Source organism: Nelumbo lutea, chromosome 5, assembly GCF_056320005.1.
Source record: "Nelumbo lutea isolate HS-2025 chromosome 5, American lotus-T2T, whole genome shotgun sequence".
Lineage (NCBI taxonomy): Eukaryota > Viridiplantae > Streptophyta > Magnoliopsida > Proteales > Nelumbonaceae > Nelumbo > Nelumbo lutea.
The window spans coordinates 31,899,407-31,915,987 of record NC_142688.1 but is presented as its reverse complement, the minus strand read 5'-3'; the positions used below and the strand labels follow the sequence as shown (position 1 = coordinate 31,915,987).

At 36.2% G+C, this 16,581-nt stretch overlaps 2 protein-coding genes and 1 non-coding gene across 4 annotated transcripts; 2 read left to right on the top strand and 1 right to left on the bottom strand.

The window, feature by feature from the left end:
* Window positions 1-426: 426 nt before the first annotated feature.
* LOC148851475 (small GTPase LIP1-like) lies at window positions 427-8,452 on the top strand. Of its 2 annotated transcripts, none has more exons than XM_088944440.1 (7): window positions 427-1,778; window positions 3,415-3,506; window positions 3,601-3,742; window positions 4,691-4,995; window positions 6,320-6,373; window positions 6,527-6,657; window positions 8,031-8,452. In XM_088944440.1, exons 1-7 carry the CDS (start codon window positions 1,682-1,684, stop codon window positions 8,221-8,223), a joined length of 1,014 nt encoding a protein of 337 aa, XP_088800566.1. In that variant the 5' UTR covers window positions 427-1,681; the 3' UTR covers window positions 8,224-8,452. The 2 variants fall into 2 exon arrangements, with proteins under 2 accessions (XP_088800566.1, XP_088800565.1); XM_088944439.1 differs by having other exon boundaries at window positions 6,518-6,657.
* Window positions 8,453-10,464: 2,012 nt separating this feature from the next.
* LOC148851474 (WD repeat protein) lies at window positions 10,465-15,388 on the bottom strand. Its single transcript, XM_088944438.1, has 2 exons — window positions 14,929-15,388; window positions 10,465-10,733 (listed from the first exon to the last, which is right to left on the bottom strand). The coding sequence occupies exons 1-2, from the start codon at window positions 15,271-15,273 to the stop codon at window positions 10,521-10,523; spliced, it is 558 nt and encodes a 185-aa protein (XP_088800564.1). The 5' UTR covers window positions 15,274-15,388; the 3' UTR covers window positions 10,465-10,520.
* Window positions 15,389-16,192: 804 nt separating this feature from the next.
* On the top strand, window positions 16,193-16,266 carry TRNAN-GUU (transfer RNA asparagine (anticodon GUU)). The gene has a single exon. It is a non-coding gene; the product is annotated as a tRNA-Asn (tRNA).
* The last annotated feature ends 315 nt before the right edge of the window (window positions 16,267-16,581 follow it).

Genomic DNA, 16,581 nt, shown 5'->3' with positions numbered 1-16,581 from the left:
AAACGGAATCAATTGTCTGAATGATTTCCGGGCCAAACAGTTCAACCGTGTGAGTGAATGACGTTGCAAAAATCATGGTTTGCCCATTTAACCCATAAAGAAACCCACTAAAACCATCGTTTAATAAAAATAATATGTTCAATTTTATTATTGAATTGTTGTAGGTATACAATGGAATAGAGGTGGAACGCAGTCTATTTATCCCTTTATTTATTTTTATTTTTCTGATTAAATTAATTCAAACAGAATCAAAATTGTCATTTACCGGTTACCACTTCTGTATAATGGAAGGTCGAATAAGGAAATCCACTGCAAACTATATAAAGCGGTGTTTTAATAAAAGCTGTAAAAAGGGTATTTTAATAAATGACCATCAAATTCATAAATTGTATTTATAAACAGAATTAGACATTCACCTCTAAAGTTAATACAATCAAATCGATCCAAATCATCCTACTCGTTAAGACTACAATGCTTCTCTCATTTTTTCTGGGTCGTTATGATTTCAAATGCCTTTTCTGTCTTTCTCGGCCATTAAAGAAATTGAAAACCATCACCCATTTTGGTTCAATTGAATAAAAACAAGCAATTTCATGCGTAGGCGTAGAGAGCGGGAAAAGATAGTTAATTTCTTTCTTTCTTTTTTCTGTCCTCTTTGTAACCAAGAACTGATATGCAAGTTCCAAGATATGCAGGGAATGAGGGATTAACGGTTTTTCATCTTCTTTGTTTTCATTTTTAACTTCTTAGCTTCAAACACTTGTCACATTCGTTAGCTGGATACCCAAAGAAATGATTTAACGACACATTAATGAATAACCTCTGACCCACTTAGCGCGCCAAAAGAATAAGCGAGAATGACCGATAAATCATGCTCCAAAAGACTTACACGATTTTTGGGTGTTTCCTTCGATGATTAGAAGAAGTTTTTCCACCAATTGATTGGTGTCAGATGAGAGATGGCAATATAAGATGGGTATGATTGTTTAGTAGATTCCAGTTTGACGTCAAGGAAGTCCCTGAAGTGCGGGATCCTCATTGCATTTGCCCCGTTTTCTTTTTCCTTGTTCAAGCTTTCACTTCGACTTCTCTAATAAAGAACAACCTGTAATCGCATTAATTTTTGCTACAGATTCCTCTGCTTGTATTATTAAACAGGTCGATCCAGATGAAGGGAATTGCGTTCAATTGAGAGAATTACAGTCTACGGTGTCGTCTCAGATCTCTCTCGTTTTCTAATTGATATGGAATGCTGAATACAGTTTTAGAGGGACCCATTTCGTATTTTCCGTCGCTGGGCGATAATTTCCGTTCTTTTTATTGTGAAATTGGTTCTTGACGAGACCCATTTCGGATTTTGATGTTAGATCTCTGAGGTTGTGTGGGTTTTTAATTCTGAAATCGGGACGATTGTTTCATCTCTGGAAAAGGATTTTAGAGTCTTACTCATGATGTACTGCATGGGGTTGTCGAATTTTATATTAGATCTTGGCCTGGTTTTCCCCTGATATAGATTGCAGAGCGGATCTCGGAGTACTCTTCTTCAGAATATGTTATTTTTTGTGGGAACTGTGTATGTTTGCGGGGACTTGATTGATGTAAGACTGTAGAAGGAATTCGCGCGCTTTTGTTTCCGATCTTATCTGGAGGTGATCTTGGTAAAACTGTTAAGACAAAAAGCATGTTTTGGAAGGAACGTGAAAGAGAGAACAAAGAATCCAATGGCTCTCCTCCTCCTCCTTGTGGGCAGGTTCGGGTACTTGTTGTTGGAGACTCAGGTATGCTGTTATTTTCCCTTTCCTTTTATGGATGTTGAGTTTAACCTTGGAGGCTTACTGTGCGTTAGAATGTTTGATGTTAGTTTTCTACGGTGAAACCTGATCTGTATATGACTATGGGATCTAGAACATGCTTATTTTTGTTAATCCAAGTTGATTCAACCTAGTTGGGTTTTCTATTAGAGCGAATCAAGTTGAGTTGGTCAGGATGCTCATTGGAACCAGTTGAGTTCTGCTTTACAAAGCCGGTGCAACTTTGATTCTTGAAAATTCCACTTAGATTGTGCATTATCGGGGGTAGTAGGGTATGCAGTCTGATGGCATTAACATAAAGCACGGCCATAAATATGAAATTACATTTTCAAGAAGACTTGAACGTGGGTCTTGGAATGTCAATCGATTACCAGTGGTTCTTGCATGAAGTAATGTGGTAAATTGGTAATTGACATATACGAGTACTTGAGGAAGTAGAGAAAGGTTGTGAAGGGTTTTGATTGGTTTGAAATTCCATTACAACTAACTTATATATTTAAAAAACTTGAAAAGTTTTTTTTTTTTTTTTTTGAGAAAAAGGTAATGTATTATAAAAGGCAAAAACAAGATATACAAAGCCCTGCTCAAAAAGAAATTGAAACAGGGGAAGGAGACTGAAAAGCTGATTACACTGCTGATCTAGAAAAAAACTTGAAAAGTGAGCAAGAGTTTGGATGAATTTTATAGATTCGACCTCAAAATTTTTTCATTTACAATAGTTTAACACAATTCACAAAAATTCTACAAGACTTTTGAGGAACTTATCAATTTTTTCTTAAACTTTAAAAATTCCAAGCCTCATGACTTCTAACATGAACATCCTACTGACAATGTAACAAGAAAACTCTATTTACTGAAAACTGGGCATATCAAACAATATCTCATGTTCGTGTACTTATTGTTTAGGGAAAACTTGGTCTGGCTTAGTCTTATCACTTGAATGCTCAAGTTCTATTCTTTGTACATGCTTTTTATATTGAACGTTTAGCTTAAATAAATGATTTGCACTGGATTTTTCTGGGGTATTTCCTTTTATGTAAAAATTATATGAGCTTATGGATGTTTCTGGTTTTTGAATTCGTCTCAAGAGTCAAGACCTTGTATGTGTGCCAGACACTACCAGGAAATGAAGAAACCCTTGTAGCTTTTATAGGCATAATATGCATATAGTAGGTTGTGATCCACTGCACAATTTCTCCTAGCCTGGAATCTCTTAGGACAAAAAATACTGATTGTATGATTTTACATGCCAGATTATTTTTTGCCATTTTCTTTTGGATTTTCACCATTTCATTTTTTATCATAAAGTTAATGATTGTTGGATTTATTTTTGGTGTAAGTTATGTCTTAATTGTGGACAATCAAAGGTTAGTCTCTACAACTGTATGTGCTTAGACTTGAAGTGTATAACAAATGCACCAAACATGGACTTGTTTGTCTTTTCCATCTTGATTCATGTTGTCTAGTTCTCCTCATAATTCTAACAAGAATAATTGGTTTCCTTTTATCTTTCTTGTTTCAATTTATTTCTCAGCTACAGTGTAAAACAATTCTTAGCTTTATTGTCAGATATTAAACTTCAAATTCATCCATCTGCTGGTAGGTGTTGGAAAAACTTCACTTGTTCATCTGATTGTTAAAGGTTCTTCCATTGCTCGCCCTCCTCAAACAATTGGATGTACAGTTAGTGTAAAGGTGAGGATTTACTTTCTTTCACTTTGTTAAGGCAATTTGGAGTTATACCTGAAACCTAGAAATCATGATTATTTTTTCCTGCTTCTCTGTCCAGCACATCACTTATGGAATTTCAGGTAGTTCATCTAATAGCATTAAAGGTGATACAGAGAGAGATTTCTTTGTTGAGCTTTGGGATGTATCAGGGCATGAGCGGTACAAGGACTGCCGGTCTCTTTTCTATGCACAAATTAATGGTGAGTCAACGGATTGCTTTTTTCTTCCCTTGATGTGCCATATGTCCTAATTGAATCTTCACAAGTAATTAGATGTTGCAAGATAAAGGTTAAAGTTTTCTTCTTATATACACAACTCTTACATAAAAGTTGGGTGGAGTAATGCATAGGCATTTTATAAACAAAGGATGGCGCTTCATTGATCTTTTACTATTTGTGTCAAACCATATGATCAAGTCCACAAACTTTGTTGCAACATTCAATGAATATATCTAGCTGAAAAGAAGCATTTTCTATTACTATGTCAGAATACCTGTACATACCTAGCATATCGAAAGTTTAAAACTTATCAATCTTTATAAATTTGCATGTGTATGTTTTATAAAACCTGGCAAATATAAGTACAATCAGATTCAAGAAGTATAAATAAGCATGGTATAAGCATATTAAATGGGGTACCTGCACCTGTATTTGTGTCCATAATTTGAGGAGATGGAGTCCTATGTCAATATCAGTGTATGCATCTGAGCATCGTAGTATTTAACACATTTGGTGGGTGGAGTGGAGCTAGAATACTTAATAGGTCAATCTTGTACATATCATTCTTGAAACTAACCAAATTGAATGACTGGTACATTGCTTTAGATGGCCAAAAGATAAGTATGAACTGTATGGATTGTTATGGGCATTTGATGGGGTAAGTTATTTTATTTTTTTTTTCAAGATGTTGTTTTTGAATGTGATGGATCTAAAACTCCCCACATGTATACTTTAACACAGGCAAGAGGATGTATTTTTCCTGTTATCAAGTTCTAATGTGAGCATGCCTTTATTTAGTTGATATGTTTTCAAGTTCTAACATAAGCAATCTGTCATTTTTTTAGTGCCTGTTGCAATTTGGACCTCTGCATTGTTCAGTGCAGTAAAATTATTAAATTGCAGTTTTCTTTTGGTTGTGATTCACTTTAGGTGTTATTTTTGTTCATAATCTCTCCCAAAAAAGGACAAAAACAAGCTTGCAGAAGTGGGCAGCTGAGGTTGCAGCCACTGGAACGTTCTCGACTCCTCTTGGATCTGGTGGCCCTGGTGGTCTTCCTGTCCCATATATAGTTGTTGGTAACAAAGCAGATATTGTATCAAAGGAGGGCCAAAGAGGGAGTGGTAGTAATCTTGTTGATGCTGCTCGCTTGTGGGTTGAAAAGCAGGGCTTGCTTCCATCCAGTGAGGAACTTCCACTGATAGAGAGCTTTCCAGGCAGTGGAGGCCTTATTGCAGTGAGAACTCTTAATTTTAACCTTTAATTTTCTCTAATGTTATTCTATGAAAGTTATATCCTGTGATGAAGCTGACTGTTGTAGATACAAATGTGTTATTTCATCCTGTAAATTACTGAATGCATTTTTCTTATTGATTATTTCATATCTAGATATCCAAGATGCAGATGACTAGGATCCATTTGTATATATTTTGTGAAGTTTCAGTTATCCATTTAATAAAAAATAATTAACTACCATGAAGATTCGACTTGGGATGAATGTTATTTTTTCATGGTATGTTATGAAAATATAGTTCATATCTGCTTACCAATCAAAGAAGATACAGTTTTTGCTATTTCCAGCAAGCTAAGAGTGTAAAATTTGATTGATCTTGATTCAGAAAGAAAATCTTGGCTAATGACTAATTTGAGGCTTCAATTTGATCTTCTGCTTCTTATTGGCGTTTTCAGGATAAAAGAGAAGGTTTTATTTTAAGAGATGGGGTCCATGTTGAACATTTATAAAATCTACAGAATTAAGCTACTGCTGCTAATATTATTCAGGGTTTTAGCTTGGTTGTTTGGAATTCTAATTCCTTGCATTGTTCTAGACTTCTGAAATGGAATACTAGCTTTGGCATGGGCAGCTACTTATGATAGGAACGGAGGTCCTTTTTCTGTTAGTGTTTTGGAATCTTTTTTGTCGTGTGGGTTACCTGCTGCCATTAGTCAATTATACTTTTCTAATTTAGTAACCCTATAGTTAGGTGAATGATATAGTCATAGAAATCTTCTTGGTTATTTAGGCCTTCAGATCATGACATCAACTCATGTGCTTTACTCTAAAATATATGGTGTTCTAATGAATTACTGTACGAAATCATTTGAATTGATCCCTAGATATGCAGATTTCTTGACTCTCTGAGGAAAGGAACTAATAGATATGATCTATATTGGGGAGATGACTTGACGGGTAGACAACTGCAATATTGCAACTGCCAAATGGGCTATCATGAACTTACTTTGTTATTGATAAAAAGGAATTGATACAAAGTGTTAGTAACAAGAGATCAGGAGATCTTTGCTTTTTATTAGAAATGATGGTAGGAGTCCTTTTGGTGACTACAAATTGTGTGGAATAATAACTTTTCCTTTCTCCATCTATTCTTGCTAATCAGCATTCTAGACTTTCTAGTAATCAGTTTCTATTAAATGATAAATTTGTTCTTTCAGTTTTATTTGGTAAGAGTTTAGTTCATAGCTAAGTAATTTCTCGATCCTGTTCTTTGGTAGTATGCAATTCATATACAATATGAATTTTCATTTATGTTCAACATCTGCAGGCTGCCAAAGAAGCAAGATATGATAAGGAATCTCTGATGAAATTCTTCCGTATGGTCCGTCTTTTGGCTTTAACCCCCCCCCCCCCGGGCAAATACACACAACCACAAGTTCACACATACACAAACAACAAAAGAAAAAGAAAGTAACTTTCTTTGTGCATTTTTCATTACTGTTGCTGTCTGACATTACTAGATCAGTTTTTCCAGTTGATCAGGAGGAGATATTTTTCAGATGAGTTACCTGCAGCAAATCCATGGTCTATAACACCAGCACAGAAACCTTTCCATCGTTCAGGCGAAAACTTGAGTGATAATGATCACTTCCAGAATAATACAAGGTTTATACTATTGCTCAACAACCATATTTCAAATGTTTTTACCCAAGAGGCTGCTTTTTTTTTCTCTTTATTATCAGGGGCAAACTTTATTTGTGGGGTGGGGTGGATGGGGGTAAGGGGCATGGGCATCTAAAAATTTGGAAACACTATATATATATATATATATCAAGGTTCAAAATATCAATATGCCCAATACGCCAGTATGGGCGTATCGGGTGAATTGATACTCATTTTGGTGTTTTTTTTCCGCCAACTGGTTCAGGGGAGCCGGTTTGGGTCTTCGCCACACCCTGAACCAGTCAGACCACCGATACACCCACTGTAGGGGTGTATCGGTGGGGTGCCGGAATGATACGTATTGGCCGATACGTGTCGATACTTTGAACCTTGATATATATATAAGTTGGGGTGAGAATAGGGGAGGGGGCACCCTAATAGAGAGCTCCTCCAATATATATATATATATATATATATTTATATATCAAGGTTCAAAATATCAATATGCCCGATATGCCAGTATGGGCGTATCGGGTGAATCGATACTCATTTTGGTGTTTTTTTTTTCCGCCAACTGGTTCAGGGGAGACGGTTTAGGTCTTTGCCACACCCTGAACCGGTCATACCACCGTTACACCCACTGTAGGGGTGTATCGGTGGGGTGCCGGAATGATACGTATTGGCCGATACGTGTCGATACCTTGAACCTTGATATATATATATAATATATATATATATATATATATATATATATATATATATATATATATATATATATATATAAGTTGGGGTTAGAATAGGGGAGGGGGCACCCTAATAGAGAGCTCCTCCACCTTAAAAAATGATGCAGCAGTGGTCTCCCAAAAGAGGAATCATGGCTCCTTCCTTGATTTATGTCCTACTCTTAAATGGCATGGGTGTTGATTTTATGGTTCTAGACCTTTTCCTTATCATGTATTTATCCATATTTGCAAATCACTAAAGCTCAGATAAAAAAGAAGTTTGGAACCATGGGTTTCATCTGGAAATTCAGTAGTGTTGGAATTTTGCTGTTTTATGCTCTCTTTGTTTGCATAAATCACGTTTTGGACCTTCTTGAGTCAGCTGACTTTATGAAAAAGTATGGCATTAAACAAATTTTACTCATCCTAATTATGTCCTTGATTTTTTTCTTCCATGTATGCCATTGAGTGTTTTATTTGTACTTAAGGGATATGCATATGCTTTCATCCATTGCTATTTTACAAGGTTGTTTAATTAGAATATGTGTAGTATGTGTATGCACGAGCGCACATGCATGTAATTGTCTGCTGCTCTTGTAAAGTTGTAATATCTCTATTTTCCACTAAACTTACCAGATTTCCCATTAATTGCAGTTTAATCGGTGACCCTTATAAATACAGTGTAGTACCTCCCCTTCCAGCTCAGCGAACTCTCGCTCCACCTCCCACACTTTATCCTCAGCAGCCAGTATCTGTATCAGACAATTACAGCCTTCCAAGATTTGTTCTGAATGGATCCCCAGAGATTGGCAACACCAGATCAAAGCGAACAGATATTAATGTCTGATTTCTCAGTCTTGCCTATATTGTCTTGGAGAAAGCCCGAGTTCAACCAACTTTACCTACACTGATTGGGGTTGAAAAGAGGGGAATATATCTGTAATTTTGATTATTTTTTATTCATTTGTAAGTTGTCCATTTGGTTAATATCTGTAATTTAAAAGTTGCATTAAGATTTGGTTGGATGTGTAATGATTGATTACTATAACTGAAAGTAAAGGCCATTTTCTCAACAATCAACTCCTGTTTTGCTTTTCTTCTTCAATGTGGAAGTAAAATAGTGCTGCAGCAGCATTACAGAAAAAAGAAGACAGTATCTGCTTAACAGAGTTCCCGAGTATTGCTTCAAGGGTACCTTGATATACAGCATAGAGGAAAGCGAAAAATATGCACATAAAAAATTTCTATAGGTTAACTTTTGGCCCCATAAAAAAATTTCTATGGGGTTGATGGTGAAGGTAAAATTACCAAATTGCCCATGAGATTTGATGGGCTGAGAGAAAAAAAACTATCAAATGACAAGAACGGGCATGCTAATGCACTATTTTCTTTTTTGTTTTTTTGGATTGAGCTATCGTGCTTCCAAACCCTTGCTAAAGAAGAAACCCATTTTTGTCATTTTGATAGCTTTTTTTTTTCTCTCAGCCCATCAAATCTTGAATTGGCAATTTTGTAATTTTACCTTCACCGTCTATTTCATGATAGAATAGGGGTAAAGTGCTGAGACACAGAAGTTCAAAGGGTTTTTGTTGCAAAACAAAATTCAGGGGGCTAAGTGTCACCATCCCCTACAGAGTAGCAGTCTGTAATGTATCATCATCTATTGTGAACTAAGGGAATGTTTTGTATCGATGGCATTTAACTGATAAACGTTTTATACGAAGTTTCTTTGAAAAATGAGAAAAAAAATCGTCTTTGAACATGGTCTTACAACTCAGCACCACTAGGCACTCCATGCGCCAAACAATATAAAATTGTCCATAAATATGATATGCATCATTTTTGGCACTTTCTGATAAACATCTCAAGAGAAACATTTATCAGTTAAACAGCTCAACCAAACAATAAATGGGGCATTTTTTTGTTAAACACCTATTTGGCGCTGAACTCACATTGTTGCTCCAGAAAACCATCTACATGTAAATGTACAAGGTGCCAACTGTAGCTAAAGAGTGTCAAACTGTCAATTGTGGGCACAACTGTTCATCAATCTAATTTGAACTTTGAAGCAGATATTTATAAGAAAAATATAAACATATTTTGAAGTAGATTGCATTTCAAGGAGGAAGTGAGGCCATTGTTGTTATGAACAGGGAAAAAGTAAAGCACTTTCTATGGTATTTCTTATGCATTCATTTCAGTACAATGAGCGCTCTTCTTCTCATAGACAAATCTTGCTGGTTGGTGCAACTACATCCTTTGTTTGTTCTGGGGATAGGCATAGTAATTCGACATTTTTCTGGGGAATCTGCGAAGCTTTCAAGGAAGGTTTAATGTTTGCTAAGGAGCTTTTTGATGGTATCAGCCAATTGTGTTAGGAAAGTAATTCTCAGATAATTACAGATCTTCTGGAGGTAAACACTGAACCTCCATGGCGGATTCATCATGCTATTAACTCCTATTGATTTTATAATAATCCTGTCAATAGGTGGGACCCTCCCCCATAGACGCCATATGCACTGGTAAAGCTGTTTGTTCCTTCTGTGTACTTCAAGAAGAGGTAGACAAGTTCATACATCAGCTCTCTCCAAGTGCAAAAAAAGATATGTCATATAGCCATATAGCTGGGACTCGGAAGTTCGTAATACCAAAGCAAGATGTCAGAATTGCAGATGTCTTCCAAGCAATTGAGAATGCAAAGTTCTCCATACATGCTTGGGGTTTTACCAACACCACATTGGAGGATGTCTTCATTAAAGTTGCAAAATAAGTACAATCATCTAATATGCTACCACAACCAGTAAGACCTATTACTGAGTGATTGATTCACATACAAACAAAGACAAAAATATTGCTGATAGCTACTAATTGTAGTTTGTTATCTTTTTGCTTTCTTGAAAAGATAGCTTTCAGTACTAAGATTGGAAATAGGAGCCAAAACATGGACTGACCATTAGAAAGATTTCAGTATCAAGCATCTCTGGTTGCCCCACCTGTGTTGTGTGTATAATTCTCCTATATCCCCAATTTGCTCCCAACCCCAATAAACATGGCATGCTTCTATTAATTAATTGAACAATTGAAAATATGTATATAAGAAGAAAAGCTCTTTAATATCTGAAAAGTATAGATTACATTTGTTGTTCACCAGCCATACTTTTTCAATACATCCTTGGTTCTCTTCCTCATGCGAGTGAAGACTATAACCACACAAGCAAGGACCCATGGAGGGAAGTTCCCGCCTAAGATATTGAATCTCTTCATCCATTCTGGAGATTCCTTAAAAAGCATAGCTACTAAAATGGTTATAATGGCTATCCCAAGCAAGATCTTTGTTATAGGCTTGACTAAGGAATCCTGCAATCAATAAATGAGTAAGATGAAAGTACAGTTCAGTTTAGTTAAATACAGCAAAAAACTAAATTCAACTTAATCAAAAGATGAATTGAATATCAGAAAAAGATGCATTTAACTTTGGAAATTGATTTAATAACCTCCCTAGAGACAGAACCTTTTTCACATCAGATTAGTATTTGCGTAACACCCATACCCCTACCTTGTGTTCTCATAAGTCCCATCTTTTGACATCCTTGAAATTTATGGGGGAAAAAAATACCTGACACCTATCCAGCAGTGAATTTCTCATAAAGTGAAAATCCCCTTATTGCATCACAATCCTTTAACTTTTAGAATAACAGCAATTAGATCATTTGAGTGACCAATACCTCTATCAATGATAACTGGCTGGATTGTTAGAACAGGTTCAAACAACCTTATAAACTCTTCAATGACTCTTCCACCACAAAAAGGGTGTCTTTTATTCCCATAAAAAAGAAAGAGAAAGAAAAATTGGAAGAAAAAAAAGGAAAGGGAGGGTGACAACTACATAGAAATGTCCTCATTTCACTTTTATCATCATCATCCAGGCTTTATATGGGGTCAGCTACATGAATCCTGTTTCACCATTCAATTCTGTTATGCCATATCCATTGTTAAATTATGGACTCTTAAATCATTTCTTACTACTTTGACCTATGTCTTTGTTAGTCCACTCCCAGCCCTTCTAGTATCTAGCCCCTTCAACTTGCATGGGGTATTGCAAGTATCTTTGGATACTGCACTTTCTTGACAGTGTATATTTGGTGTTATGGATCACAGTGGGTTATATTGATCAAGGTGATTTAGGATGACAAACATCCAATAAAAATACTACCTATTTACCATTTTGGATAGGGGCCATTACTTGGTGTAATAGTAAAATTTCAGCCTGGCATGCATGAGAACACAGGTTCAAGTCTGAGGACAGCCCCTTTGTGAGGAAAAAAAATGCCAAAGTTTAGGATCATACCCAATTTACTCCTCCCAAGACCCCAGATAGTTGGGACCAACATTAGTGGAAGCCTTTATTTACCAATTGGGATGAGAAGTTTAGAAAGAACAATCAGGACCGCCAGGAGGTTAAATATTGATAAAAAAAAAAATCGCCAGGAGGTTAAAAATTGAACAGGCACGGGAAAGGTAGATGCAGTCACTGTGGGCCCCTCATCCAGCCACTTTGTTGCCTTTAGGCCCCATTTCTGTGAGAATTTGTGTATTAAGGCCCAGAATAAATGCCATTTCTCTTTTCCTCTGGTTTAGTCCTTGGCTTGTAGCACAATTACCTACAGACCAACACGGAAGACTCTTAAGAGAGACCATAATGATTTTTACTTTATCTTTACTTTCTTTACTTGTTGCAAGTTAGAGTTCCCACTAAGAGGAATCATAATATTCCACATATAATGATACAAATTCCAATTTTTCCAGAGTAATGAAAAATTCAGTTATGAACCTGCAATATTCTTGCTTTCTTGACAACACCCCCCCTCCCCAAGGAGAAAAAAAAGGAAAAGAGTAAAAAAAGAAAAGAACAAATGCCTGCTTTTTTATATTGAGAGTTTTCTCAATTATGGTGGGACGATGCCAGTCCCAAGGCCGTATAGGGGTAGTGAGATTCTTCCATACTCCACCATTTGTTCTTTGTCATTCTTGTCTTCCATTTTGTTCTTTTTTTGCTCTTTTTGTTCTGCACAATGACACTATTAAATCCATCTATGAATTCCTTCAAGTTTAAAAGAAACTGTATCTGCCTCATGGGTCCAAGCCATGTCAATTAGAGAGAGAGAGAGATTTTGGAATTTGGACAAAGAAAAAAGTGCTCTTAATAAGTGTTCTTTGGCTTTGAGACAGGAAAGGGAGAATGGGTGTAAAAGGGTTCAAGTTTGATTTGGGCTATAAATCACATGGAATTGTGTATTAATTTTTTTCATAATTTTCTCAATAAAAAACTTTTCTTTTTTATGGTGAAGAGTGGATTTCTCTCTCTTGTGGATGTAGATGAAAGGTTGAACTAGACAAGTCTTTGTTTCTCTTGTATTCTTATTCTCAATTTGTTGGCACTATAGGTAAAAGTATGGTCTTGTAGGAAAATCTAGTACGGTTGTTCTATACAAAGAATGGTCATGACAGATTATGGAAAATAAAAAATGATAAAGAAGTGTCACCCTTGTACCATCTTTGCATAGTCTTTAGAAACTAACTATAGGTGGCAGCTTCATTTCCCCTTTCCATTCATATACTGCAAGGTTATGGTTATGGACACTAATATGTCAATAGGGGTAAAAGAATGAAGGGGAAAAAGAAAGAGACTGTCAATATTACATTTTTTCCCAATTTAGAGAAATTGATAACTGAAGAGCATGAGTAATGAGTTGATGTTTGTGGTGAAACTAAAGGACTTCCTCATATTCTTTCAAATACTTGGGATTCTTTTACCAGTTAAACCCTAAATTTTTTTTTTTTTTTTGAGAAAAGGTAAAGTAATTTTATTAAACCAGATAGAATACAACAGATCCCCCAAGGGAAGCACCTTGGATAGGGATCAGCCAACCCTAAACAACTTTACAGTTGCCAGAAATTCCTAGACCTCAACCAAGCCCCTAGTTGTGAAGCTTGAATCCCCTTTGAGCTGAAACCCATGAGACCAACTTTCCAGATGAAAAAGAAATAAGCTCCTCCAAATCTTTAGAGGCATTTTGGAATAACCTTTTCTTCCTTTCTGCCCAAATGGTGCTGATCACAGCAGCCGGAATAGACATCCACACACTACTGGCAAGCTTAGAGAAACCAAGCAATTCCCAGCTCCACAGCATCTCCAAAGCTTGACCATACATCACACACTCCTGATTCTGGATCTGCATCCCTCTCTTAGACAGATTGACTATGGTTAAACACCTACCCAGAGCTGCTGCCTAAACCAGATCATTGATTTTCAAGGGGGATATCAGGTTCCAGATTCTAGTTGCAGGCACATCTACTAGGTTCCCATCTGAAAGTTGAAGGGCAAAGGTTTTGACTGAAAACTGTCCATCTACACTCCAATTCCAGCTCCAACTGTCTTCTTTGTTCAGGTCCAGAGACTGAAGAGAGATCAGCTCAAGCAACTATGTAAATTTAACAATTTCCTAGTGCTGAAATTTTCTTCTAAAAGAAGGACACCAAACAACAGAGCTACCAATTAACTCAAAGCAGTCTGCCACAGCTGCATCCTTGTTTTTGGTTAGCTGAAACAACTGTGGCAGTGGGAATAGGTCTGAGAGAGGGCTGTTTCCACACCAAGTGTCTTTCCAAAAGCCAGCCTGTCACCCTTTCCCAATTTAGGACTTAAACTTCTACTGAATCTTGGGAGAATATCCATAATTTTCCTCCACAAGGAGCAGCCTAATGAGGACAGAGATGAAGTGGTTATCCAGTCTCCTCTATCGGTATTATATTTGGATGCAATTAAATCTCTCCACTATCTACCTCTTTCCACTCCAAATCTCCAGATCCACTTCCCTAGAAGAGCATTATTGAAGTTAAACCCTAAATGTTGAGGGCCTTGTGATCCTTTTTCTTCTATTTTCAAAACTTAATACACTAATCATAGTTATAAAAGGTAAAGCAAAAAAAAAAAGTGAAGCAAACGTTATAAATAGTTGTATTTAATGTGATACTTTGAACTTCGAAGGAAAATTTCTAACACAGCTTTATAGGGAGAGTTAATTACTACACTAATAAATAAGATGGAATTTTACCATTTAGTTGGAAAAAAGAAAAAAAGCCAAGATACCATCGAATTGGATAAGAAAAAACTGTCATCCAGATATCAGGTTGCAACTAATTGCCTCATCATAGTATCATACTTTTGTATAAAGTAATTAGATGTCTGGGAAATTTTAAGGAACAATCACTCAGTGAAGATAAATGGATAGGGAGCCCTCGAGGACCTTAATCGATCTTTGCCGCCCCCTAAGTCATTGTACAAACTTCTTGAACTATGAGATGAATCCTTCTTGATTTTTATTTCTAATCAAGCTCCCACTAAAAAAAGAACTTTTTTTTTTGGCAATAGAACGGTAAAGACAGATTAAGAATAGTTGTTAATTTTTATTCGTTTCATTGGTATATAGTAAAGGGAAACGAAAACACAATGAAACGGAGACAGATGACTAAGGGAAAACGAAAACATCACCTTTGGTTCCCCATCAATGAAAATAACGGATCCGTCGGTATAAGGTAGCAACGATCTTCCATTTTTAGCATTGAAACGAATGGGAACGCTTCTTCCAGAAGCAGGGTTGAATGCGAAAATCGATTTCAATCCGTATTTCTCTAGGATATCGTGGACCTCTAACCGGTCTTGATCCCAACCTCCTAAGCTCGATTTGAAGATCTCAATTGGACCTTTGCCTCGTCGAAAGAGGTGGATTTCCACCTCTGGAACTTTTGTCCTGATGGTTTTGGGCATAGGTTTCGGTGGAGATTCATCGCTGCTTTTGCAGCTCTCCTCGATCTCTCCTGCGCTCTCTTTATCCATTCCCTCTCCTTTTCAGTTTCTTTGTTGCTGCCGGCAGGGGAACTGAATTTCTCTCCGGTATCAGTAATAAAGCTATTGAGCCCAGTTTGAGAACACTTAAAATAAGTAGTTATTCAATACTAAAATAACCACTCAGATCTGACACTGTGAGGACTGAGGAATAATTACTTACTCGTATTCTTTTAACTCTATAACGAATCCTAACCGTGAATTGATGCCGAATCCACAGGTAGGATGCGGCGTATAAAGAGCTGTAATTCAGAATTGTGCATTGGACTGCAGTGTAGTTATCCTTTAAGCCAGCTATTAAAACTTCCATTACTCTACGCTTCTAATTGTATACTTTTTTTTCAACGACAATCACGATACACTTCTGCAACCATGTTTCAAAGTATGGGCAAATCTATGATATAGAAAAAAATACGATATCATAGATTTGCCCATACTTTGATGAAATCATTGCTGCAACCAATGCCATATTAATTACCAACATCAGTCATATAGCTTTGCATATCTTTTAGAAGAGGCTAAGAGAAGCACTTACTTCCGTTTTTCTGATTCAGAAATTTGAGTAGAACTTGTGTGAAGTAGTACTTCTAGTTGAATTCACACTTGGCTCTTGGTTGGGTGCGTCTTTTTTGGCTCACTATCAAAATGATTTTTTAGAGGTAAAGAACCCAGACAGGCAAACACCTAGGTGGTGTTCATTCCTAGTTTTCTTTTTTTTTTTTCTCTGTTTTTGAACCATAAAACAGCACTTGGATGTTCACCGGATTTTTTAACGTTCTCGTGCCAGGCCCATCTCAGAATGTAGAGAGGCCCATTCTATTTAGAGGTAAGTAGAATGGAGTCAATAGTCACAAGTTAATATATATATATATATATATATATATATAAAGAAAATAAATGATTAATGAATGCTGGAATAGCTCAGTTGGTTAGAGCGTATGGCTGTTAACCATAAGGTCGGAGGTTCAAGCCCTCCTTCTAGCGTAAATCTGATTTATATAGATCTAGAATTTTTAGATTCTTAATTCAATGATAAATTAAGAAAAAGAAAAAAAAAATAGCTCTACAATTTATCCAGACCAACATGAACTCTACAATTTACAGTTCATAGCCAATTTATATACTTAAATTCATTTTAAAAAATTGCCAAAGGTTAGGTTTGTATCAGTCTAGTCATTCCACCCCAAATTACTGACGGCGTAAGGACAAATTTGGAAAATATTAAAAAATACAGAACCAAAGAAATACATGTATATCTTAATTCTTGGGGAGATCAATACTGTTTTTATCTCTTTTTAT

What these genes read in the sequence shown, in the direction of transcription:
- LOC148851474 (XM_088944438.1), bottom strand. Translation starts at nt 15,273, where the DNA reads ATGGATAAAGAGAGCGCAGGAGAGATCGAGGAGAGCTGCAAAAGCAGC. An exon ending in TCATTGATGGGGAACCAAAG is followed by an intron (nt 10,734 to 14,928) that starts GTGATGTTTTCG and finishes TATTGATTGCAG; the next exon opens with GATTCCTTAGTCAAGCCTAT.
- LOC148851475 (XM_088944439.1), top strand. Translation starts at nt 1,682, where the DNA reads ATGTTTTGGAAGGAACGTGAAAGAGAGAACAAAGAATCCAATGGCTCT. An exon ending in GCAGTGGAGGCCTTATTGCA is followed by an intron (nt 4,996 to 6,319) that starts GTGAGAACTCTT and finishes CAACATCTGCAG; the next exon opens with GCTGCCAAAGAAGCAAGATA. An exon ending in CACTTCCAGAATAATACAAG is followed by an intron (nt 6,658 to 8,030) that starts GTTTATACTATT and finishes CATTAATTGCAG; the next exon opens with TTTAATCGGTGACCCTTATA.